At 41.7% G+C, this 24,911-nt stretch overlaps 1 protein-coding gene across 1 annotated transcript in view; it reads right to left on the reverse strand.

Moving 5' to 3' along the window:
* Window positions 1-24,911, reverse strand: part of LOC150078589 (uncharacterized) — a 316,484-nt gene that overhangs the window by 18,550 nt on the left and 273,023 nt on the right. The window contains exon 4 of the mRNA XM_090385338.1: window positions 14,134-14,278. Coding sequence (XP_090241464.1) covers window positions 14,134-14,278 — 145 coding nt within the window. The remainder of the gene's footprint in view (window positions 1-14,133; window positions 14,279-24,911) is intronic.

A 24,911-nucleotide genomic window follows, 5' to 3' on the forward strand; every position in this document is an offset into this window, starting at 1 on the left:
GGGAAAATCATGTTTAACAAATCTGGTTCGCTATTTCGAAAGGGTCACTCACGAGCTGGATTTAGGGAATAATTTCGACATTGTTTATTTAGATTTCAGCAAAGCTTTTGACTCAGTCCCACATGAGCGGTTGCTTTATAAGCTGGAACAGGTTGGAATCACTGGGAAAATCCTTAGATGGATAGAAGGATGGCTTCAGGGCAGGAGGCAGAGGGTTGTGATAAATGGCTATTCCTCAGATTGGGTTGAGGTAAGAAGTGGGGTTCCCCAAGGATCAGTATTAGGACCACTGTTGTTTTTAATTTTCATAAACGACATTGATGAAGGGATAGAGGGCGTGATGTCTAAATTTGCAGATGATGTTAAAATTGGAAGAGTAGTTAATGATCACTGTCAAGCTGAGCTTCTTCAGAGAGACCTAGATAGACTTCAGGAATGGTCAGAAAAATGGCAGCTGTGCTTTAATCCAACAAAGTGTAAGGTATTACACCTGGGAAACAGTAATCCCAAAAAAACTTATTCACTTGGTGGAGTTCAACTAAACCCAGTACTGGAGGAAAGGGACTTGGGTGTTACGATACGGTCAGACATGAAATTCTCTGAGCATTGTAAACAGGTTGCAAGGAAGGCCCATGGTGTCCTATCGATGATCTATCGAACTTTTGCAAGTAGAGATAGGGACGTGATAATCCCATTATATAAGGCTTATGTTAGACCACACTTGGAATACTGTGTTCAAGTATGGAGACCGCACCTGAAGAAAGACATCGAGCTTCTTGAAAGGGTGCAAAGAAGGGTAACTCGCCTGGTGAGATCGGCAAAAGGGCGTCCTTATGAAGAAAGACTTCGAATATGTGGGTTGCAGAGTTTGGAAACTAGACACCTTAGAGGAGATTTGATTGAGGTGTTTAATTGGTTAGATTGGACTGCAGGAAGTTTTATTTTAGGCAGCGAGTTATAAATTACTGGAATAAGTTGCCTTCATGGGTGGTAGAGGCCGACAGTTTGGGGAAATTCAAAGGTCATCTGGATAGTACTTTCGGGTAAGGGAAGCGCATAGGATGATAGGATTAATTTCCTTTTTATTTAATTTTTAATTTGATTTTATTATTTTTATTTATTTATTAATTATTATTATTTATTTATTTAATTTTTGTTTTTATCATTGTTTTGTTCGGATTTTTTTTTTTTTTTTTTTTGGCTGGTGCAGCATAAGCCATAGGCTTTCTTGCACCATGCGGCCGTTACTAATACTAATACTAATACTAATAAAGGGTCGTACACGGCAATTTAAGTAACCTGCTTTGACTGATGCTGGTAGATTCGGTGTATTGAAAGTTAGAATAATGTTACGTGTTGGGACTAAGGTACCATCTTTTCGTATCATGATTCTTTTTGCTTGAGTTACATTTTGTGACTTTAGTTCTTGTACTATTTCTTCTTCAGACACGTTCAGTAGATCCCACTCAGTAATCACTCCTCTGGATGAATTCAGGGTGTTATGCGGAGTGACTTGTATTGGAATTCCGCTTAGAGTGGTGAGTTTCAGTAGTTGTTCAGAGTGTCTTGGGAGAGAAGTCTCTATTAACAAGTCCCCGGATTGGAGACGTTTCACCATTTTTGGAGATGATGCTGCATGTTCAAGGCATCGTTGGATGATGAAAGGAGAGAGCTTGCTAACAGGCTGTGCCGACAGAGAATGGATAATCAGGAAAGCTGGTGATTCCTGTCTGCCTGCATCTTTTTTCATTCTCTTAGAGGTAGAAAAGTCATGGTCGGGTTCACGATTGTCATATTGCGCACTCTTGGGCTCTAGACGTGGAAACTCATTCGTTTCCATTACTGCTCCTTTTAGCCCCGAGGGTTGATTTATCCCCCAGGTTACCGGCCCCGCCACGTGGAGGCAGGAGCGGTGCCACCAGTGACCAAGCGATAAAAGGTTAGTGGTTAGTGTGTTAGAAAAGTAGTTATATATACAAAAGAAAGGTGTCTTTCCTTTCTTGTAGGAGGCTTCCTTCTTTATTTACAAAGAGCCAGAAAATAAGTAACTTGGAAAGTAAAGCCTTTGGAAATCTCTTTATCAACTTCTCTTTAGAAAAACGCTTTCAAATTCGCTTTATAAATCGCTAGATCACTCGCTTGGCACTCGGGGCCTAGATATACCGTAGGTTATATACCGTACTAGATAGCGTTAGTTGAACTTCGTTAGCAATCAAATTGTACGTTTAAATAAATACATATAACGACTTAGATTACAAACGTAATAATTAATAACATAATTAATTAATAAATTAATAGAATCATGACTCAGACCAGAGCAGCAAAGCAAAAGGCTCAAGCTAATGGAAGTGCTGTGGCTCAGAGCAGAACTGAGGGGGGCAGTTGTCCTCTGACTCACAGACTTATAAAATGCACTGTTTGCTTGATGTTTGCAGAGCAATCGGGTACGGGACATGATACTGCCAAGGGGGATGTCTTTGTGTGTGCGCGATGCAAGGAGTGTATCGATATCAGGCAACAACTCGGCGTTCTTGTGGGCCTATATGAGAGCTTGAAGGACAGGGTGGATGCCCTCGAAGGAACTAAATTGAGGGGCCCATCAAGCTCCCAGCTGCCCACATCAACCCCAGAGCTTGCACTTGGGCATCGCGTGACACAGAGACAACCCCCAAGGCAGAATGCGCTGGTCCCGAAGGAACTAGTAGTTGTTGGTGACTCTATTGTCAGGGAAACGGGAAACATGCTTTGTAAAAAAAATAGGTGGAACAGGACCAGGGTATGTCTGCCAGGGGCAAAGGTTGATGACGTTGTAGAGCGAATATCATCTTTTAAGGGCACAAAAGGTGATATAGTTGTACACATTGGCACTAATAATATTAAGAGTAGGAGACCGGCAGAATTACTTAGCAAGTACAGGTCACTGTTGAACAAAAGCCGAGAATTAGGGTTGAATTTGAAAGTGTCTGCAATTCTGCCTAGACACGATAGGAGGGAGTATATGATGAGAGCCTTGTCGATCAATTCGGCCCTGGAAAGATTGTGCAAGGCTCAAGGGGTAGAATTTTTTTCAGCCTGGACTGTACTTGTTAACAGGAGAGATTGCTTCTACAGGGATGGGATACACTTAAATAGAAAGGGTGCAAGAATATTTGCTGATGCTATCGAGGCAGTGTTAGGTGGGTCGGAAAACTGCTAGCTTGGGGGGAGACAAAGACCAATAGATTGACAGTAGCCACTGGCAGAGGTGAAAGAGATTCTTGCACTGCTTCTATTAGAATAAGCAGAAACCTGAAAAACAAGATGCATGGTATTTCAGAGACTGCTGGGCGCCATTGCGGTACAAGTAAACACATGGGTTGTGTTAGGGTAGCTAAGAATAGAAACAGGTGCAGGTATACTTGCGTGTACACCAATGCTAGGAGTTTAGTAAATAAATTTGATGAATTTGGGGTATTGCTCAAAACATCGAAGGCAGATATTGTTGGGATATCAGAGACGTGGTGTCACACAGATATAAGGGATGCAGAACTGCAATTTGGAGAGTACAACGTCTACAGAAAGGATAGACAGGATAGGAAGGGGGGAGGTGTTATGCTATTAGTTAAGAAACACATAAAAACCAAGGAAGTGAAGCCAGTCGACATCGCTGGACAGTGCAGTGTGGAGTCAGTTTGGTGTGACATAAACATTGGGAGATCAAAATTGAGAGTAGGAGTGTGCTATAGGCCTAATGACTCTGATGAGTATAATAAGGAACTGTACAGGGAAATAGAGTGGGCCAGTAAATCAGAGTGTCTTATAATGGGAGATTTTAATTTCCCAGATATTGACAGGATTTTGGGGGCTGGTTACTCACACACTAGCAGGGCTTTTGTGGATGATTGTTTTCTACATCAGCATGTTCGGGAGGCAACTAGAGGGAGTAATACTCTTGATTTGATTATCAGCAGTGATTCTTCATGCATTAAGAATCTGCAGATAAATGAACCACTAGGGTGGCAGTGATCACAGTGTGCTGAAGTGGGATTTACTCAAAGAGGTAACTACCATTAGGGGTAAAGGGAAGGGTTATTGCTTCCGTAAAGGCGACTACGATGGACTGAGACAGTATTTAAATTCTATACAGTGGGACCAACTGATGATGTTACCAACAGCAAATTCAAAATGGGAAGCATTCAAAGAACTTATCTTGGAAGCTACTAGGCTTTACATACCAACTAAGAAATATTGTTCAAGGTTTAGGCCAAAATGGATGTCAGATGAACTAATGAGGCATATGGCAGAGAAGAAAAATGCGTGGGATACTTACAAATTAACACATGACACAGAAGCCTATGATAGATACAAGTTGATATGCAACCAAGTTACAAAGGAGGTTAGGCAGGCGAAGGCAGATTACGAGAAATCCTTGGCAAGGGATGCAAAGAAAAACAGCAAAGAGTTCTTTACTTATGTAAACTCTAGAAGGAAGGGGATGAATCGGATTGGTCCACTTGATATTGATGGGTCAAGTGTTGATGATCCTGCTCAGGTGTCTAACAAACTAAATGAATATTTTGCATCGACATTCACACATGAGGAGTTATTCAGCAAGGGGAATGCCAGAGGTGTATTGAACTCTAGCAGTCAGCTACAGAATCTTGAAATAACTGGGAGTAAAGTGGAGGAGAAACTGTTGATTGTTGTTGTTGTTGTTGTTGTTTTTTGGCGCAAGGGCTACTATGACCAAATTGCGCCTATTTCTGTGGAGAGACACTGTACAGGTCAGTAAAGGGAGTTTATAAGAGCATATATATATTAATCTGTTTCAGAAAGTGAAAAAATTCAGATAGATTAGAGTTGTCTCCAAGTATATGTCTTAGTTGAAGAGATTCATTCAAGTTACGGAGGGATCTAAATGATGTTAATCTGATAGACTGATAATGGTCGCACTCTACAAGAATATGTTTTATAGTTAGTGGTGAATCACAATGCAAGCATAGTGGGGGGTTATTTCCTTGCAATAAATAGAGATGCGTAAGGTGGGTATGTCCAATACGTGCTCTGGCAAGTACAACCTCTTCGTGCCTGTTTGAGCGGAAACTAGATTTCCATACCTGCGGATTCTGTTTTATATTTCGTAACTTGTTATTTAACTGATTGTGCCAAATTTCTCTCCATTTTTCATTGCATATTCGATGAATGATTAATTTATAGTCTGTGAAAGGAATCTGGATATTGTCATTGTCAGTGGGATTTCTTGCTGCTTTATCTGCATGCTCATTACCTGGTATTCCTGTGTGCCCTGGGATCCAACAAAAAGTAACACTCTGCTTATTTTTATGGAGATCCAATATTTGAGTTCTTATTAGAGTTATCAATGGATGTGGAGAGCGAGAATTGCCGTGGAGCGCTGTCATTGCACTCAAAGAATCTGTATATATTATAGTCTTCGGTGTGGAGTTAGTCGCAATGAAAGTCAAACCCATCTTAATGGCATAGAGTTCTGCAGTGAAAACACTGCATTCCTGAGGCAACGAGACAGAGACTGTTGATGTTGGTAGAACCACAGCAGCTCCCACAGCTGTGTCACTTTTGGAGCCATCAGTATAGATTTGCAGAGTTTGTGCATTTGCCAAGGAGTGGGCTGCATGTATTTTCTGAAAAGTTTCATTGTTCAGGGATTGTTTCCCCCAACGTTGAAAGTAATAATCACATGAAGGTATGCATGCTTTCCATGGAGGTTGCACAATTTCTCTATCTTGATGAATATTGGTCAAATGCATATTCCACTGCTGAATTAGTTCTTGTAGACGGATTCCTGTAGGTTTGTTTTCATGCGGTTTATTTCTAAAAAGGTTTATCCATTGGGGATCATAGAGGTGTGACCAGATAGGATGATATGGAAAACTATTTATTTTAACTGCATAGTTTAGGAGCAGCATCTTTCTCCGTAGATGGAGTGGAGGTTCATTGGCTTCTATATATAGGCTTTGATTGGCGAAGTCCTGAATGCCCCAAGAGCAATCCTGAGCGCACTGTGTTGTACTGTGTCAAGACAGGCCAACAGAGTCTTTCGAGCGGAATCATAAACTGGAGCGCCATAATCTAATCGCGATCTTATTAAAGCTCTGTATAGATGGAGCAGAGTATAGCGATCAGCTCCCATGTCATGGATGAGATAACTTTAAGTATATTCAGCTTTTTCATACAGATAGTTCGTGTTTGTAGTATATGCTTCTGGAATGTCAGTTTGGTGTCAAATGTCATGCCCAAGAATCGGATATTGTTAGTGATTGGTATCGGTTTATTTCCCAATGTTAATTCAGGTTCTGGATGTAACTGACGTTTTTTACAAAAGTGAATGGCTACAGTTTTGGTTGCGGATAGACGATAACCATTATGTGAAGTCCATGACACTATTTTGTTTATGGAAAGATGCAGTTGTCGTTCAATGGAACGCATATTCTGTGAATGGCAGGATATTGCAAGATCATCAGCATACAGATAGGTGTCTACGTTACCCAACATGTTGGGCACTAAATTGTTTATCCTGAGAGCAAAGAGTGTAGCACTGAGTACCGATCCCTGTGGTACACCTTCTCTTTGGACAAAAGATTGTGAAAGAGCATTACGGTATCTCACTTGGAAAGTTCTATTTTTAAGGTAACTCTCTATGATCATTGGGAGCCGACCTCTGAGTCCTATGGCATAGAGGTCTTGTAGAATGCCATAGCGCCAGGTGGTGTCAAATGCTTTTTCAATGTCTAGGCACACCATGACAAAATGTTCTTTTCGGATAAAGGCGTTTCGTATACTACACTCTGCTTTCACCATCAAGTCTAATGTGGATCGGTTTTTGCGGAAGCCATATTGATTACAGTTAATGACTGAATGAGATTCTATGTACCATATAAGCCTATTGTGTATCATCTTTTCTAATGTCTTGCCCAAACAGCTGGTAAGGGATATTGGTCTATAGTTGCATGGATTCGTCTGATCTTTTCCAGCTTTAGGAAACGCTAGCACTGTTGAATGACACCATGAGTGAGAATAGTGGCTTTCGGAGAAGAGCCGATTCAGAAACAGCAATAGGGAGTTTAACGCCTTTTTGTCTAGATGTTGCAGCATGAGATAATAAATCCCATCAGGAACTGATGCCCCATTCGTTGATTTTTTTAGAGCGTCCTGTAGTTCCAAAAACGTAAACGACTGATTATATGGATGTGTTAGTTTTGTGCTGAAATTTAATTTGCATTTCTCAACCCTTCTTTTATGTTGCTGAAAGGATGATTGATATGCAGCAATATCTGATATTTTGGCAAAGTTTTCTGCAAGAGCATTGGCTATATCATTTGGAGAAGATAAGTCTTGCCCGTTCCATTTCAGTATTGTATTGGGCGTTGGTAAGAATCGTCCATTCAGTTTTTTTATTTTATTCCAGATTATTCTGCTATTGGTATCTTTCGTTATAGTAGAGGCAAACTGAATCCAAGAATCTTTTTTAGCCTTTTTTCTTACAAATCGTGCTTTTGCTTTCAGTTTTTTGAAATTTATAAGGTTCTCCGTTGTTGGGTGTTTTCGAAATAGGTTCCATGCCCGATTTTTCTCTTTTTTGGCAAGCTGGCACGCATCACTCCACCACAAATTTGCATGTTTAGAAGAACCAGTACGGATTTTGGGTATAGCCTTGGTTGCGGCATTTAGGATCTCAACTGTGATGTGTTGTGTAGCATCATCGATGGATTTATTTCTGATAATTTCATTGTCGAATGAGATATTAGAAGCAAACAACTTCCAATCTGCTTTGCAAAATTTCCATTTTAAGTGCATATTATTAGCCTGAGGTATTCTAGATGTTTGGATTTCACAAATTATCGGATAATGGTCACTGTTTAGGGGATTATCCATTGTTGACCATCGAATGAGGGGATACAATGTTGGAGAGCAGATTGTTAAATCTATAGCTGTAGTTGTTCTAGTAGCGAAATGAATGTAAGTATCTGCACCAGTGTTCAGCAGTGTTAGATTACATTTGTCAAGTAGCGATTCCAGAATTTTTCCTCGTCTGTCTGTATGCGGGGAGCCCCAGAGTGGATGGTGGGCATTAAAATCCCCCAATAAACAAAAGGGGGGTGGGATCTGCAGCAGAAGTTCTTCTAGATCATTATAAGTATATACTTTGTTTGGTGATAGGTAGATAGACACTATTGTTAACAGGATTCCTAGGGAGACACGTACTGCTACTGCTTCTAAGGGGGTCTGCAGTGGAATATGGTTAGTAGGAATTCTTGAGTTTACAAGAATGGCCACACCTCCATACACAGTGTTATTGTTATTTCTGTTATGCTGATATATAGTATAGTTCTTGATTTTTGGGATTACTTGTGATGGTAGATTGGTTTCTTGTAAACAAATGCTTACCGGACTGTACTGTTGGATTAGGTCATAGATATCATCAATGTTGCTACGTAGTCCTCTACAGTTCCACTGTATGATGTGATCCATTATTTGTTTTTAGTAGTTGGGTTTGGTTCAGTCTGCCTTTTAGGTCCAGTCTGTTTCTGTCTCTCCAATTTTATTCTTTCTTTTTTCGAGAAAATAGGTCGTCCGGTGTCCATGTCATCTTCTGCGTGTAGATCTAAGATTGGCTCATCCTGGTTAATGGTTTCATCTGTATCCATATTTGTTAAATTTGGCTGAGTTTTTTGCATTGGAGCTACTATCTTAGTTTTTATGATTTCTGAGGAGGACTGCGATACATTTGATGGTACTGTAATTGGTGTATTACTTGCACGATCTGTTGTTGTTGTTGTTTGTTAGAGTTATTGGTGCATCAGCAACTTAGGCTATAATGCACTAATTACTGTCTGATATTTCCTTCGTTTTTCTTACAGGAGATAGCAGTTCAGATAAGGTGATATTTATTAATAAATTTTAGAAAAAGAAAAATGTCATCTATGTTCTCTCGATCTCCTAGAACACACTGCAGTGTTAAATGATTGTAATTATGAAAATTAGAGGAAAAAGCTGTTTTCCGTTCTTTTTGATATTGCGGGCATTCGATGATGATATGCTTTACTGTTAGTGGGCATAAACAATTACTGCATTGTGGAGGGTCACTGTTTGTTAGTAGATAGCTATGAGTGAGGAAAGTATGACCAATGCGTAATCTGGCTAAAATAGTTTCTTCCTTTCTGTTTCTTCTCATGCTGGATTGCCATTGCTTGGGTTCTCTCTTGATTTCAAAAAGTTTATTATTTTTCTGATCTTTCCACAAGCGTGTCCACACTTCTTTATATGTCTGTTTGATAAAAGACTTTTGATCAATATATGGAGTCCTGAAATTTGATGGTATCTCATTTGTAACAATTTTAGCGGCTAAATCTGCCTGCTCGTTTCCTACGATTCCAACGTGTCCAGGGATCCAGCAAAATATTACGAGCTGTCCACGTCCATGAAGTGCTAATAACTGTGCTAAAATTTTCTGTATCAGAGGATGACTAGGGAAGGATTTACACTGTAGAGCATTAACAGCACTCAACGAGTCCGTATAAATGATGGATTTAGCGTACGAGGCTTCGTTTATATTCTCTAGGGCTAGTAGAATACCATATAACTCTGAGGTATAATTACTGCATTCTGGTGGGAGCTGTCTGGAGATGGTGGCATTTGGTAGTACTACAGCTGTGCCAACTTTATTACCAGTTTTGGATCCATCTGTGTATAGCTGAATGAAGCTGCTAAACTCTGTAGAGTGAGCCATATGTATTTGTCTAATGTTGATTTCGGAGAAACTATTCTTTCCCCATTGCTGAAAATGTCTATCAATATTTACTGGAGCCATGGGAAGCCATGGCTGCGTTTCCATGCTAGTATCCTGGAGGGTGTTAGAAAACTTCAGGCCCCAGCTTGTGATCAAAGCTTCAAGCCTAATGCCAGATGGTTTGTTGTAACGCCGTTTAGTTTGATAGATTTCTCTCCATTTTGGCGTGAAGAGGTATTGCCACATGGGATGATGTGGGAGACTGCTGATTTTGGCTGCATAATTTAGTAGTAGAGTTTCACGCCTAAGGTGTAACGGTGGTTCATAGGCTTCGGTATACAGGCTTAAGATTGGTGATGTGCGAAAAGCCCCCAGTGCAACTCTTAATGCACTGTGATGTACAGGGTCAAGCCATTTCAATACACTTGGCCTGGCTGAGTCATATGCAGGAGACCCATAGTCTAACCGGGATCTGATTAGTGAGCGGTATAGATGTAACAGCACGCTTGCACGATCTGTTGCATGTTGTTGTTTAGAGGATTGCTGTGAAGTTGAGAGTATTTTTCGGGCCCAATCTGAAATAGATATGGTTGGGGGAATTGAAACGTCTGTTTGAGTGGTGGCTGACTGGAATTTCTTTGCTGCTGTTGCATAGGTATATTTTGGTGTCGTAAGCATAATTTGTTTCTTCGCCTCCTGGTACGTAACTTTCCGTTCTACTCTGTACTTTTGTATCTTTTTTCCTGTTTTCCATAGTTCACAGGTCCTTGAATAAGCGGGATGTTGGCCTTGACAGTTCGGACAATGTGGCGTTTCAGCATCACATTCTGTTTGTGTGTGAGATTTTGAACCACAGTTTGGGCACACTGCATCCCCTCGACAGACGGTCTGAGAGTGCCCAAACTTTTGGCACTTATAACACCTGATGGGATTAGGAATGTATGGTCTTACACGGCAGTTTAGATAGCCGGCTTTAACATTCAATGGTAAATTTGGTGTGCCAAACGTTAGGATGATGTTCCGTGTGGGAACAAGCTGACCATCTTTTCTGATCATAATCCGCTTAGCTTCTGAGACTTTCTGTTCTTTTAATTCTTGGACCAGTTCTTCATCTGTGACATTCATCAAATCTCACTCAGAAATTACCCCTCTGGAGGTATTTAGTGTTGCATGGGGTGTAACTTGTACTGGAATACCACCAAAGGTTGAGAGGTTCAGCAGAGTCTCTGATTGCTTACGACTCGCACTTTCTATTAGCAAATCTCCGGATCTAAGCCTTTTCACCATTTTAGGCGAACCTGATGAGCTTTCCAAGCATTTCTGTATCAGAAATGGGGAGAGCGTATTCATGCATATGTTTGTCAAGGAGTAAAATTAGGAAAGATGGGAATTCCTGTTGCTCTTTGTCAGTTCGCAGTCTTTTCGACTGTGATGTGTCATGATCTGTGTCATTGACTTTTGGACCTGATGAGCGTCGAGGCTCAATTGGAGGAAAATTATCAAATTCCATGTTTGCTCCTTTTAGCCCCGGGAGAGGGACTTTCTTCTCCCAGGTTACCGGCCCCGCCACGTGGAGGCAGGAGCGGTGCCACCAGTGACCAAGCGAAAAGTGGTTAGTGGTTAGTGTGTTAGAGAAGTTACTTATATATATAATAGAAAGGTGTCTTTCCTTTCTTGTCAGGAAGCTTACTCCTTTATTTAGGAAGAGCCAAAATAAATTACTCTATAAAAGAAAAGGTTTTAACAAACTCTCTAATCAGTCGCTTGGAAAAAAGACGCTTTCAAATCGCTTTGTATATCGCTTTGATCACTCGCTTGGCAGTCGGGGCCAGAAACTGTTGAAGATAAACACAAGAAAGGCACCCGGGGTGGATGGGATCTATCCAGTTATATTAAAGGAGGCAGCAAAGGAAGTAAGCAAACCCTTAGCCATAATTATGAGAGCTTCCTTGGACTCAGGGGAGGTACCCATAGACTGGAAATGTGCAAATGTGACCCCAATTCACAAAGGAGGATCAAAGGCTGACACAAGTAATTATAGACCTGTGAGCTTAACTTCTGTTCCAGGAAAATTAATGGAGGCACTGGTTAAAGAAGCACTGCAGGATCATTTAGACAAGACTTCAGTTATAGCTCAGACACAGCATGGTTTTGTTAAGGGGAAGTCTTGCCTGACCAATTTGATTGGATACTATGATGCAGTCACAAAAGAACTGGATGCAGGGAATAACTTTGATATTATATACTTGGATCTTAGAAAGGCTTTTGATACTGTTGCACATGGAAGACTGCTACACAAATTGGAGCAGTGTGACATTGGAGGCAAATTGCTGCTATGGATAAAGGGGTGGTTGAGGGGGAGAAGACAGAGAGTGGTAATCAATGGACACTGCTCATCGTGGACTGATGTTATTAGTGGAGTCCCTCAGGGCTCAGTGTTTGGTCCATTATTGTTTTCTGTATTTATAAATGATACTGATGATGGTATATCGGGCTTAATGTCCAAGTTTGCAGACGATACAAAGGTTGGCAGGGTTGTCAAGGACACTACTGACACTATGCTGCTGCAACAGGATCTGGAAAGGTTGAGCAGATGGGCTGAGAGGTGGCAAATGAAGTTTAACATTGACAAATGTAAAGTACTATACATGGGAAACAGCAACCCCAGAGCAACGTATCAACTCTGTGGTACAACACTGACAGTGGTAGAGAATGAAAGGGACTTGGGGGTGGTTGTGCAGGCAGATATGAAGTTCTCTGAGCAGTGCAGACGGGCTGCAAGAGTAGCTCATGGAGTATTGTCAATGATATACAGGAATTTTTCCAGCAGGGATAAGGAGGTGATTATTCCATTGTATAAGGCGATGGTCAGGCCACACCTAGAGTACTGTATACAGGTCTGGAGGCCTAATTTCAAGAAGGATGTAGAGCTGCTGGAACGAGTACAGAGAAGGGCAACAAGATTAGTGAATGGAACAAAGGGGTGCTCTTACGAAGAAAGGCTTAAGTTTTGCAAATTACAGTGTCTGGAGACTAGGCACCAGCGAGGTGATCTGATAGAGGTGTATAAAGCCTTGAATGGTTTAAGCATGCTCAATGCTGATGGGATTCTTCCTCTAGCTCAGAAAAATCACCTGAGAGGGCATAAATTCAAATTGAGGAAAGACAGATGTAGGATAGACATGCGGAAATTTGCCTTTAGCCAGCGGGCGGTTGGTTGGTGGAACAGACTTCCATCCCTTGTGGTGGAGGTTGATAGCCTAAATAAGTTTAAGGCTCAGCTGGACAGGTATTTTGAACGAACAGAGGGGTGAAGTGGAAGTGTTTTTTTTTTTTTTTTTTTTTTTTTTGGCTGATGCTGCATAAGCTTGCTTTCTTGCATCAAATGCCTCTACTAATGCTAATGCTAATGCTAAAACATACCCACAACCTTAGCTGGAATTTTCCTACAAACCGACCACTCGTCATCCAGAATAAAGATCCTTAGATGTGTCAACCAAACAAAAACTTAACAGCTACAATCTGAAAAACTAATCATTAACTTAACCTGGATCTGACCACTGGCTTAAACTGGAGTCATTATCCGGACTCGACCACTCACACGGACGGGACAACATGTCCCAGGAATGGCATACGAAGACCTGACAAAGACATTGTGCAGTTTGCTGCCGAAACATCATTAGGCGATCTGAACCGGGTACCCTCACTCGGTTCACTTTCCATCCCTTCCCTTGGCAGGGGGATGGTTACTCTGTACCCCCCCTGCCATCCCCTATCTTCACCTGGTGAGGCATGGGCCTGCCCCACTGACTTTCGGGGTTAACTTCACTATTGACCCCATATTTCTGTCTTTCACTCCCCAGTCTTCAGTCTCCCTTCCCTCTCTAGCTATCTTGCGACTAGCGCTTGACCCTTGTCAAAACTACAGAAGCCCCACACTAAAAAAAAAAGAAAAAAAAATTTAACTCTACCCCGCATAACTTATATCTCTTTCGGCCTGACCCAATTTCTAGCGTTTCTTACCCCCTCCACTTTTTTTTTTTTTTTTAGGTCCTAGCCACCGAAATCTCAGGAAATTAGGTGGCAGGACCTGCCAGAGTAAATCTCTAAAATACTGGTGTACCTGGTCTGCCTCCACAAGGTATAGTGTGGGCAACGGTGGGTCTCATATGAGACCCACCGGCTAAAAGACCAGATGAACGACGGTACAAAACATTACCCACCACAATATCCATACACTTTTAAACCTCTGGCGTCTACAGTGTTCTGTACCACACCACAATGTATACTACGCGGAGGTGGGGGAAACCCCTGGTGCCGTTAGACCCTAAACACACTATACTAAATAAAGACAGATGAGAGCAGTTATAAGGAAACAACGAACTTACCAGCATGTTGTAAACAACTTTTCTTCGGCGTCCTCTTCTTTCTGCAAACTCCTCGCAATGTCCATTATATTTCTTTCGTGCATTTCGTTGCAGTGTCTAAGCTCCTTAGAGATGTTCCTGAAACACTCCAAATGCCGGAAGTAGGCTGCAAAGTGAGCAACGAAACGTCAATTACTCCTTCAAAGAAAATATTTCTGCCGAAAATCCTTAAATCATTCTAATTTAAAATATCAGTAAAGAGAATTTCACGATTTACACATTCGATCCTCATCAACGCCATTTAATCGAGACTCGATAATCACTAAAGCGCAGAAAGGAAGTGAGGGAAAAAAAAACAAAATGATAGGAACGTCGTCACCCACTAAAATGTAAGAGATCGAAGGAGTGATGACGAGGATTTAGTTTTTAATGGGGCATTGGCAGCTGAGGCCAATGATCAAAGGGGAAATGCGAACTTCACTGAATTGCATGAGGGTAGGAAAAAAAGAAATTTTACTCGTGGTTTTACTCGCGCAATTCAGGTTCTTTTCTTTCTTCTCCTTCTCACTTCAACCTCCATGGTATCGCAATGGACCCTTCCTTATGGATCTCGCTTTACATTTTGCGCCTTGACGATGAGAAATTCCAAAAACTCCAGTATTTGGAGTTCTTGTCATTCCGAGATGTAGATAAGGGTACTCGACTTCAACGGCCACATCAAGATTTACTCCTGATTTTCGTTCAAGTAAGTTCCGTTGATTGCTTTAAGTTTAAACCGTTGTCTTCGGTCTGTCGTAAATGATTTGCTGATTTCGATGCCAGTTTGCTTCTTCTGTTGCTCTGATTTCATTTTATTTCAGTTTTCTCTCCATTAGAATTCATTACACACATTAGTATTGAGGCTACGCAGTCTCAATAAATTACCAGAAACGGGAGCATCGTAATCCTCTTCTAGAAGGTCAGGAATCGTGTGCGAGAAAGATCGTTGTGGGGGTTTGTTGGACCTAAGCTGTTTTGGCTATAATGCGCTTATTCGTTTTTTGTATGAATATACACTGTGCGTTTGAGTTTGAGTTTGATTTGGGTTTTATTGGCGCATTAGCAACTTAGGCTATAATGCGCCAAGACCAGGTCATGTATAAAAGAGTAAACTTTCAGTGACCTAATTAATTAGGTCACTATGTCAAAAAATTTAGCAAATGTATAAAAGGTAAATCAACAAAATTTCACAATAAAATGTAAATTTTATATATAAGTGAAAACGTTTATTGATTTTAAAAAGCTAAAAACAGCAGACACGTGGTCATTGTCGGATAAAATCTGGCTGAGTGTATAAGGCTCAGCCAGATGACTAAAAGCGGTGAAATAAAAATCACGTTCAGGGGTAAAACGTGGACACACGGTTAAAATGTGATAAATAGTTAAAATGGTGCCACAGTTCTCGCACATAGGACAGTCATCTGCCCTCAGCAGAAAAGCATGTGTAAGATGACTGTGTCCTATGCGGAGGCGAGCTAAAACAACTTCCTCTCTGCGGTTCCTGCGCAGACTAGACTGCCAATGTCCGATTACAGGCTTTATCTGATAGAGCTTGTTTGTGACTTGCTCATGCCAAGATTGTTGCCATTGGGAATTAATCTTTTGGTGTATTATTTGCCTGTAGTCTGTATAAGGGACTAACAGGCAATACGTGTTTTGGGGTTCTGGTGATCTGGCCGCAGCATCAGCCAGTTCATTTCCCCTGATCCCAATGTGGCTTGGGATCCAGCAGAAACGGATATCGAGTGAACTCTCAAACAAAGAATGTAAAGTCTGCTGAACCCGGGTCAATATTGGATGAGGATTATATCTCATCCCCGATAAAGCCTGCAGTGTACTTGAAGAGTCAGTGTACACCATACATCTTTGATGCTTCCGGGTTTTAATGTGGTCCAAGGCTAGCTCTATAGCATACAACTCAGCTGTATATATGCTGCATTCGAGGGGAATCTTCCCAGATATAGTACAATCTGGAAAGACAGCAGCAGATCCTACAGACAACTCTGACTTCGAGCCATCAGTGAACACAGGCAAGAAATCAGAGTAATCGGATCGATGGGCAGCATAGAGTTGTTGGTAGACAGAGGACGGAGTTATGGCTTTACCCCAACGTTTTATGGAGAAGTCACATGATGGTAAGCGAGCATGCCAGGGTGGAAGTAGATGCCTTGGTGACTTTGCAACATTGTCTACCGTAATGTTGAGCTCTCTGAGCAGATCTTGGACACGGATGCCAAAGGATCGGTTAGCAGTCTGACGGGTTTTATAAAGCGTTTCCCATCGTGGCTCAAAAACACAAGCCCACGTTGGGTTGTCTGGCAGGGATTTTAGTTTGAAGGTATAGTTTAGCGACAATTGCTTTCGTCGGAGCAATAGTGGTGGTTCACCTGCTTCGACGTATAAACTCTGGACGGGAGATGTTCTGAATGCTCCAGTTGCAGTACGGATGGCTTGGTGGTGCAGTGGGTCTAGCCACCGTAGTACGCTATTTCTAGCCGATGCGTACACTTGGGACCCATAGTCTAATTTTGAACGAACAAGTGTACGATAAAGACGCAGTAAAGTGCATCGGTCTGCCCCCCATTTATTTGAGGAGATGGCACGAAGGAGATTCAATCCCCTCGTGCACCTTGTTCGCAGTTGACGGATATGTGGTAAAAATGTCAACTTCTTATCGAATGTGAGACCTAAGAATTTTGTCTCAGGTACTACTGGAATGATGTGTTGTCCAAGTTTGAGTTCTGGTTCAGAGTGAAGGTTCCGTTTGCGACAAAAATGTACGCAGACGGTCTTCTGTGATGATAGCCTGAAACCATTAGCCATTGCCCAAGTTTTTACATGGTCAATGGCATGCTGCAATTGTCGTTCAATAACCCTCATGTTGCATGACTGACAGAAGATGGTAAAGTCATCAACAAAGAGGGCGCTGTTTACGGTTCGAGGAAGTTGTTCAGTAATAGAATTAACTTTGATAGCGAAAAGCGTAACACTTAACACTGACCCTTGGGGGACTCCTTCTTCTTGACAAAAAGATTGAGAATAAACAGAGCCGACACGAACTTGGAATGACCGGTTCAATAAGAAATTTTTAATGAAGAAGGCTAGATGGCCCCTCAGACCCAGATCATGGATATCCTTTAAGATTCCAAATCTCCAGGCCGTGTCATACGCTTTTTCGATATCAAAGAAAATTGACACCAGGTGTTCACGTTTAAGGAAAGCATCTCGGATAGATGTTTCCAGTCTTATAAGATGGTCAAGTGTTGACCTGTTCCTTCGGAAACCACATTGAACTTTGGATTGTTGTTGTTGTTGTTTGAGAGCTATTGGCGCAAGAGCAGCTTAGGCTATAGTGCGCCTAATCTAGGTTAGAGTTTCATATTTCGACATTTTTTATTATGTTGTTCAGATGGGAAGCCAAGATTTTATTTTATAATTACGTAACTTTTTGGTAAATGTTATACTATTTATTTTTATATGTATTGGTAGTATCCGATTAACTTAAGGAAAAAGAAAACGTCGGTAATATTTGGCCGGTTATCTAAAATTGTTTTGAGCGTTAGGTTGTTTTGTGCGTTCGTGGTTATTTGAAAGGCTTTTATACGTTCTGAAGTAAATCTTGGACAGTTCACCATGAAGTGATGTACAATGAGTGGAACTTGACAGTTTTGGCACTGAGGAGGGTCTTCACCTCTGAGTAGGTAAGAATGGGTCATATGGGTATGCCCAATTCGCAATCGAGCAAGGATCACTTCTTCGTGTCTGTTGGATCGGCAACTGGTAGTCCATGGTCGGAGTGTTTGTTTAATTACACGAAGTTTGTTGTTACTTTGATCTTTCCAATGTTGTTGCCATTGTTTTAAACTGCTTTGGTGGATTAACGACTTGTAATCGGTATATGGTATTGAGCGGAATGCATAGTAAGAGGTAGCAGCTTCTCTTGCCGCTTTATCTGCTTTTTCATTCCCAGTTATTCCTGTGTGGCCTGGAATCCAACAGAAACTGATCTTGTGATTATTTTGCAATAGCTTAGATACTGTATATTGTACCTGTTGTAAAACTGGGTGTGCTTTAGTATTGGCATTCTGTAAAGCAATGACAGAGCTAAGCGAGTCCGTGAAAATTATGCTGTCTGCTATCTGTTCATGTTTAATTTTGTTTACGGCCATCAAAATGGCTTGTAATTCTGCTGTAAAGATGCTGCATTCTTTTGGAAGTTGTTGGATGAGAGTACAGTCTTCAGAGTGAATCGCAGCTCCTACACAAGTTTCTGTTTTTGAGCCATCTGTGTATATGAAAGTTGAATGTTCATATTTTTCTTTGTATGCTGCATGTAGTTGCTGGTAGTTTGTTCTCGGGAGATTTGTTTTCCCCCAAGATTGGAAATGCAGGTCACACACAGGTTGAATTATGATCCATGGTGGAATAATGTGTGTAGTCGTGGTAGCTATGCTATCATAATTAAGCTCTCGGCATAACAGTAAATCTTTTAGTCGGATGTTGGAAGGGCGGTTTATTCGTGGATGGGCTTGGTATACATTTTCCAAGTACGATGAAAACAGAACCTCTCTATTTGGATGGTCGGTGATGGATTTTATCTTTGCAGCATAGTGTAATAATAGGTTCTGTCGTCTAAGTTGTAGTGAAGGTTCATGGGCTTCTGCATATAGGCTTTGTACAGGTGAAGTGCGAAAAGCTCCAAGTGCTATACGGAGTGCACTGTGGTGTATGGGATCTAACCATCTCAGTGCACTTGGTCTTGCAGAGTCGTAAACTGGTGCTCCATAGTCCAGCTTGGAACGCACTATTGCTCGATAAAGTTTAAGTAGTGTCTGTCGATCTGCACCCCAAGTTGTTGCGGAGAGAACTTTGAGTAGATTTAACTTCTTGATGCAAGAATGTCTTAGTTGCTTAATATGTTCAAGGAATGTCAGTTTTTTATCTAAGAGAAGTCCTAAGAATCTTATGTTTGGTACAACTGGGATCATATATCCATCTAGTTTAAGTTCAGGATCTGGGTGTAGGTTTCGTTTCCTACAGAAGTGTATACATGCAGTTTTCTGTGTGGAAAACCGGAAGCCATTTGTTTGTGCCCATTGACTTATTTTATTTATTGCTCCCTGTAACTGCCGTTCTATAGTTCGCATACTCTGAGAATGATAGGACATACTGAAATCATCAACGTATAAAGCGGTATCAATAGGTTTTGGTATATGCTCAGTTATGGAGTTTATTTTGATAGCAAAGAGGGTTGTGCTAAGCACAGACCCCTGAGGTACACCCTCTTCTTGGGTGAAAACTTTTGAAAGAGTATTCTGCAATCTAACTTGAAATGACCTGTGGGGTAAGAAATTTTGAATATATTTAGGAAGATGTCCACGTAATCCAAGGTGGTATAGGTTTTGAATAATTCCATAACGCCACGCAGTATCGTAAGCTTTTTCTATGTCGAAACATATCATTACGTGGTGCTCTTTTCGGATAAAGGCATTCCGCACACTGTTTTCTAATTTGATCAGTAAATCTAGTGTTGAACGATTTTTTCTGAAACCATGCTGTGCTGGATTGAGGAGGTTATTTCTGTTCAAAAACCATGTTAGACGAGCATTGATAATTTTCTCCATAACTTTTCCCAGGCAACTGGTTAGAGCAATTGGACGGTAGTTGCGTGGGTCAGAGAGGTCTTTCCCCGATTTTGGGAAAGCAAGAATTATTGCATGACGCCAACTGTCTGGAAATTGGTTTTCTAAGAAGATTCTGTTATATAGTTCTAGTAATGCCATTTGGGATTGATCATCGAGTTGTTTTAACATCATATAGTGGATTTGGTCTGGACCTACAGCACTTTGCTTTGTCTGGGATAGAGCGTGTTTCAATTCGTAGAATGTTAAGGGTAGGTTGTACTCTTCATTATTTCTTGTGGAAAAATTCAGTTTATGTCTTTCCATTCTTGCCTTGTATATTTGAAAACTGGGAGTATATGAAGTGGTCGCTGATATTCTGGCGAAGGTTTCGCCCAGTGCATTGGCTATTTCTGATGGCTCTGCAGTGACTTGTCCATTCCAGTTTAGGATCGGAGTTGGGGTAATCGGGTATCTGCCACTCATTTTGTTAATTTTATTCCAAACAGTTTTAGATGGTGTGGAACTTGTTAATGTAGATGCAAATTTTATCCAGGATTCTTTCCTACTGGCCCGCCTAATATATCTGGCTCTTGCCCGTGCCTTCTTGAACAATATGAGGTTCTCTAAAGTTGGATATCTGCGAAAAGTATTCCAGGTTTTGTTTCGCTCTTTCTTAGTCTGCGCACATTCTGCATTCCACCATGATTTTGGATGTGTTGGAAAGTGAGACGATGTTTTTGGGATAGAGTGTTCAGCAGCTTGAATTATTTTATTTGTTATATATTGTACTGCTGCATCTAACGGTTTTTGCTTGATGGTATCAACATTTAGTTTTGCTAATGTTTTATAAGTTTCCCAATCTGCTTCATTTATTTTCCATCTGGGAGTTTTGCGTGACTTGCATGTGGTTCCTAGTGCCATGGTGATGATTATTGGATAGTGATCACTGCTGAGAGGATCACTGTGCACTGACCAATCAAGTCTTGGAAATAGTATTGGAGAACATATAGATAGGTCTATAGCTGTAGTATTTCCTGATGGAAGATGTGTATAAGTATGTGTGCCGTCGTTCAACAAAGTTAAATCATTCTCGTCTATCCATTTTTCAATTTGTTTTCCTCTCCGATCTGTGGTTGTGTTACCCCACACAGGGCTATGCCCATTGAGGTCGCCTAGTATACAGAAGGGGGTTGGCAACTGCCTTACAATGTCTTCTAAGTCCTGTTCTAATAAATTTTGGTTTGGTGGAACATAAATAGTTATTACTGTTATGAGGGATCTAACGGCTATGCGTACTGCAATCGCTTCAAGGGTTGTGTTTAGCGGGACAATCTGGGAAGGAATGCGAGAATTTATTAGTATTGCCACACCACCATGGGTTGTGCCACCTGTTACTCTGTCCTTTCGGTATGTTTGTTTGTTTTTGGTTTTTTATTGGCGCATTGGCAGCTGTGGCCATAATGCGCCAAGACTATGCAATATTTAAAAGTTTAAATTCTCGGTGACCTAATTAGTTAGGTCACCATGTCCAGATAAATAATAACAAATATATAAAAATTAAATCAATAAAGAGATAACAATAACAAATTTTAAATACAATTAAAAACTTTTATTGATTTAAAATAGCTAAAAACAGCAGACACGTTGTCATTGTCGGATAAAATCTGACTGAGTGTATAAGGCTCAGTCAGATGACTAAAAGCGGTAAAACGGGTGCTGCTAAAATCTGGACAGTCAATTAAAAGGTGTCTAATCGTTAGGATTGTGCCACAGGACACACACATAGGAGGGTCATCAGCCCTCAGCAAAAACGAATGAGTTAAATGACTGTGTCCTATGCGGGTCCGGGCAAGAACAACTTCCTCCTTACGATTCCTGCGCAGACTAGACTGCCACGGTTCAATTACAGGTTTTATATGATATAACTTATTCGCAGTCTGTCTATTCCACGAATCCTGCCATTGGGAATGTATCTTTTGATGTATTATTTGCCTGTAGTCTGTATAGGGGACTAACAGGCAGTGGTCATTATTGGGAATTGCTGATTTGGCTGCGGCGTCAGCCAAATCATTTCCCCTAATCCCAATGTGGCTAGGAATCCAGCAGAAGCGGATATCATATTCACGTTCATGGAGAACGTGAATCTTCTGCTGAATGCTAGACAGAACTGGATGAGAATTATATCTCACAGATATTAAAGCCTGTAACACGCTGAGAGCGTCGGTATACAAAATGAACCGTTGGTATTGGCATTCACTAATGTGATCCAAGGCTAACTCTATAGCGTGCAGCTCTGCAGTAAATATGCTGCATTCAGAGGGAATCTGCTCCGATGTAGTGCTGTCTGTAAAGACAGCAGCAGATCCCACATATGATTCTGACTTCGACCCGTCTGTGTAGACTGGCGCGAAGTCAGAATGTTCAGCTCGGTGTGCTGAAAAAAGCTGCAGGTAGACAGACGATGGAGTGTCCGACTTTCCCCAATTTCGAAGGGACAAGTCACATGCCGGGACATGAGCATGCCAGGGTGGAAGGGGTTGCTTTGGTGTTTGGGCAACCCTGTCTACCTTTATATTAAGTTCTTTGAGTAGCTCTTGGACACGAATACCAAAAGGACGATTGGCAGTCTTACGGGTGTTGTACAAATTTTCCCATCGTGGCTCAAAAACGGTTAGCCACGTAGGGTGGTCTGGCAGGGATTTCAGTTTTAGAGCGTAGTTTAGAGACAACTGCTTACGTCGAAGCAATAATGGCGGTTCGTTTGCTTCGACGTATAAGCTCTGGACAGGAGATGTGCGATATGCTCCAATAGCGGTACGGAGAGCCAGATGATGGACAGGATCGAGCCAACGAAGTACACTGTCTCTGGCCGAATTGTATACCAGGGACCCGTAATCCAGTCTGGATCGTACAAGTGCACGATAGATGCGTAGTAGGGTGCATCGATCCGCACCCCAAGATGTTGAGGAAAGAGAGCGCAGAATATTTAGCCCTCTTGTGCACTTTGTGCGGAGTTGACGGATGTGATCCAGAAAGGTCAGCTTTTTATCGAATACGAGTCCCAAGAATTTTGTGTCCGCTGCTATTGGAATTACATTTTGTCCGAGCTTTAATTCAGGCTCAGGATGAAGATTACGCTTACGACAAAAGTGTACGCAAACGGTCTTCTCCGGCGAGAACCTGAAGCCATAAGCAAGAGCCCAGGAGTTGAGGCGATCAATAGCTTTCTGCAGTTGTCTTTCAATAACCCTCATGTTGCATGACTGACAAAATATGCTAAAGTCATCAACATAGAGGGCACAGTTTACAGTTGGAGGAAGTTGTTCTGTGATGGAATTCACTTTGATGGCAAAAAGCGTGACACTTAATACTGATCCTTGTGGTACTCCCTCCTCTTGGCTGAAGGAACGAGAGAGTGAGGATCCCACACGAACTTGGAAAGATCGATTGGCTAAAAAGTTTTTAATAAAAATGGGGAGTTGCCCCCTAAGGCCAAGGCTATGCAGATCTTTTAAGATGCCAAATCTCCAAGTTGTGTCATACGCTTTCTCCATGTCAAAGAACACCGACACCAAGTGTTCACGTTTTAGGAAAGCATCCCGGATGGATGCTTCCAATCTAATAAGATGGTCCAAAGTGGACCGGTTCCTTCGGAAGCCGCACTGTATGTTGGAGAGAAGGTCATTTGATTCTAAGTACCATATTAAACGAGAATTAACCATTCTCTCCAGGATTTTGCACAGACAGCTAGTCAGAGCAATAGGACGATAGTTGGTGGTGACTTTTGGATCCTTTCCTGGCTTAGGGAAGGCAAGAACGATTGCCTTTCTCCAGGAATCCGGAAACTGCCCTTCAGTAAAGATTCTGTTATACAGAAGGAGCAGACAATCCATAGATTTTGGTGAAAGATGTTTAATCATGTCATAATGGATGCCATCTGGTCCAACAGCACTTGCTTTGGAAAGAGCGAGGGCTCTTTTCAGTTCCTGAATAGTAAAATCCCCGTTGTAGGGATAGAGGCCCTTGGACTTAAAATTAAGTGCTTCTCTTTCCAGTTTATGTTTCAGGACCAGGAACTCTGGGGAGTACGAGGATGTTGCGGAGATGTTAGAGAATGTTTCCCCAAGAGCATTGGCTATTGCAGTTGGATCTGCAACAGCGCATCCATTATAATCTAAGATTGAAGAAGGGTGGGATGTATATTTTCCCTTCATTTTCCGGATTTTATCCCAGACTACCTTAGAGTTGGTAGACTGGTTAATAGATGATGTAAAACGGATCCACGATTCCTTTTGGCTCTGACGACGGATGTAGCGTGCTTTGGCTCGTGCACGTTTGAAGGCTATAAGGTTGTTCGTGGTAGGATATCGGCGAAATATCCCCCACGCTTTGTTTTGAGCCTTTTTTGCTGCTGTGCATTGTGAATTCCACCAAGGTTTGGGAAATGGTGGAAACCGGGCTGATGTTTTTGGGACAGCATTAGCAGCTGCGTGGACAATGATTTCTGTGATGTACGTTACTGCGTCATTGATAGGCTCCTGACTGACTGTACTGAGGTCAAAATTTGCCTGATGTTGGAAGGCATTCCAGTCAGCCTGATCAAACTTCCACCGTGGTAACCTAAAAGGAAGACACGGTCTCCCACTGTGTAACAAGGTTATCACAGGGAAGTGATCACTTCCGTATGGATTCTCCTCCACTTCCCAGGTGAGTGAAGGGAGTAGAGAAGGGGAGCAGATAGAGAGATCAATGGCAGAAAAAGTACGGGTAGGCATATGGAAGAAGGTGTTTGTTCCAGTATTTAGAAGGGAAAGGTCATTGTCATTGAGCATACGCTCTATGACTCGTCCCCTTCCGTTGATGTTAGCACTACCCCACAGGGTGTTATGTCCGTTAAAATCCCCGAGAAGTAAGAAAGGGGGAGGCAACTGCGTTACAAGATCATCAAGGTCTTCCTGGGAGATGTCAGTCCCAGGTGGCAAATAAATCGAGCAGACCGTTATTAAAAATCCCACTGTAAGGCGAATTGCAACAGCCTCTATGCTGGTTGTAATTAGCAAGGGCTGAACTGGGGTCTGATTACCCACAAGGATAGCCACTCCTCCATGAGCAGGACCATCCGCAATTCTATCCTTA

This window comes from Mastigoproctus giganteus, chromosome 11 (genome assembly GCF_048544385.1).
Source record: "Mastigoproctus giganteus isolate SK-2022 chromosome 11, ASM4854438v1, whole genome shotgun sequence".
Taxonomy (NCBI): Eukaryota; Metazoa; Arthropoda; class Arachnida; order Uropygi; family Thelyphonidae; genus Mastigoproctus; species Mastigoproctus giganteus.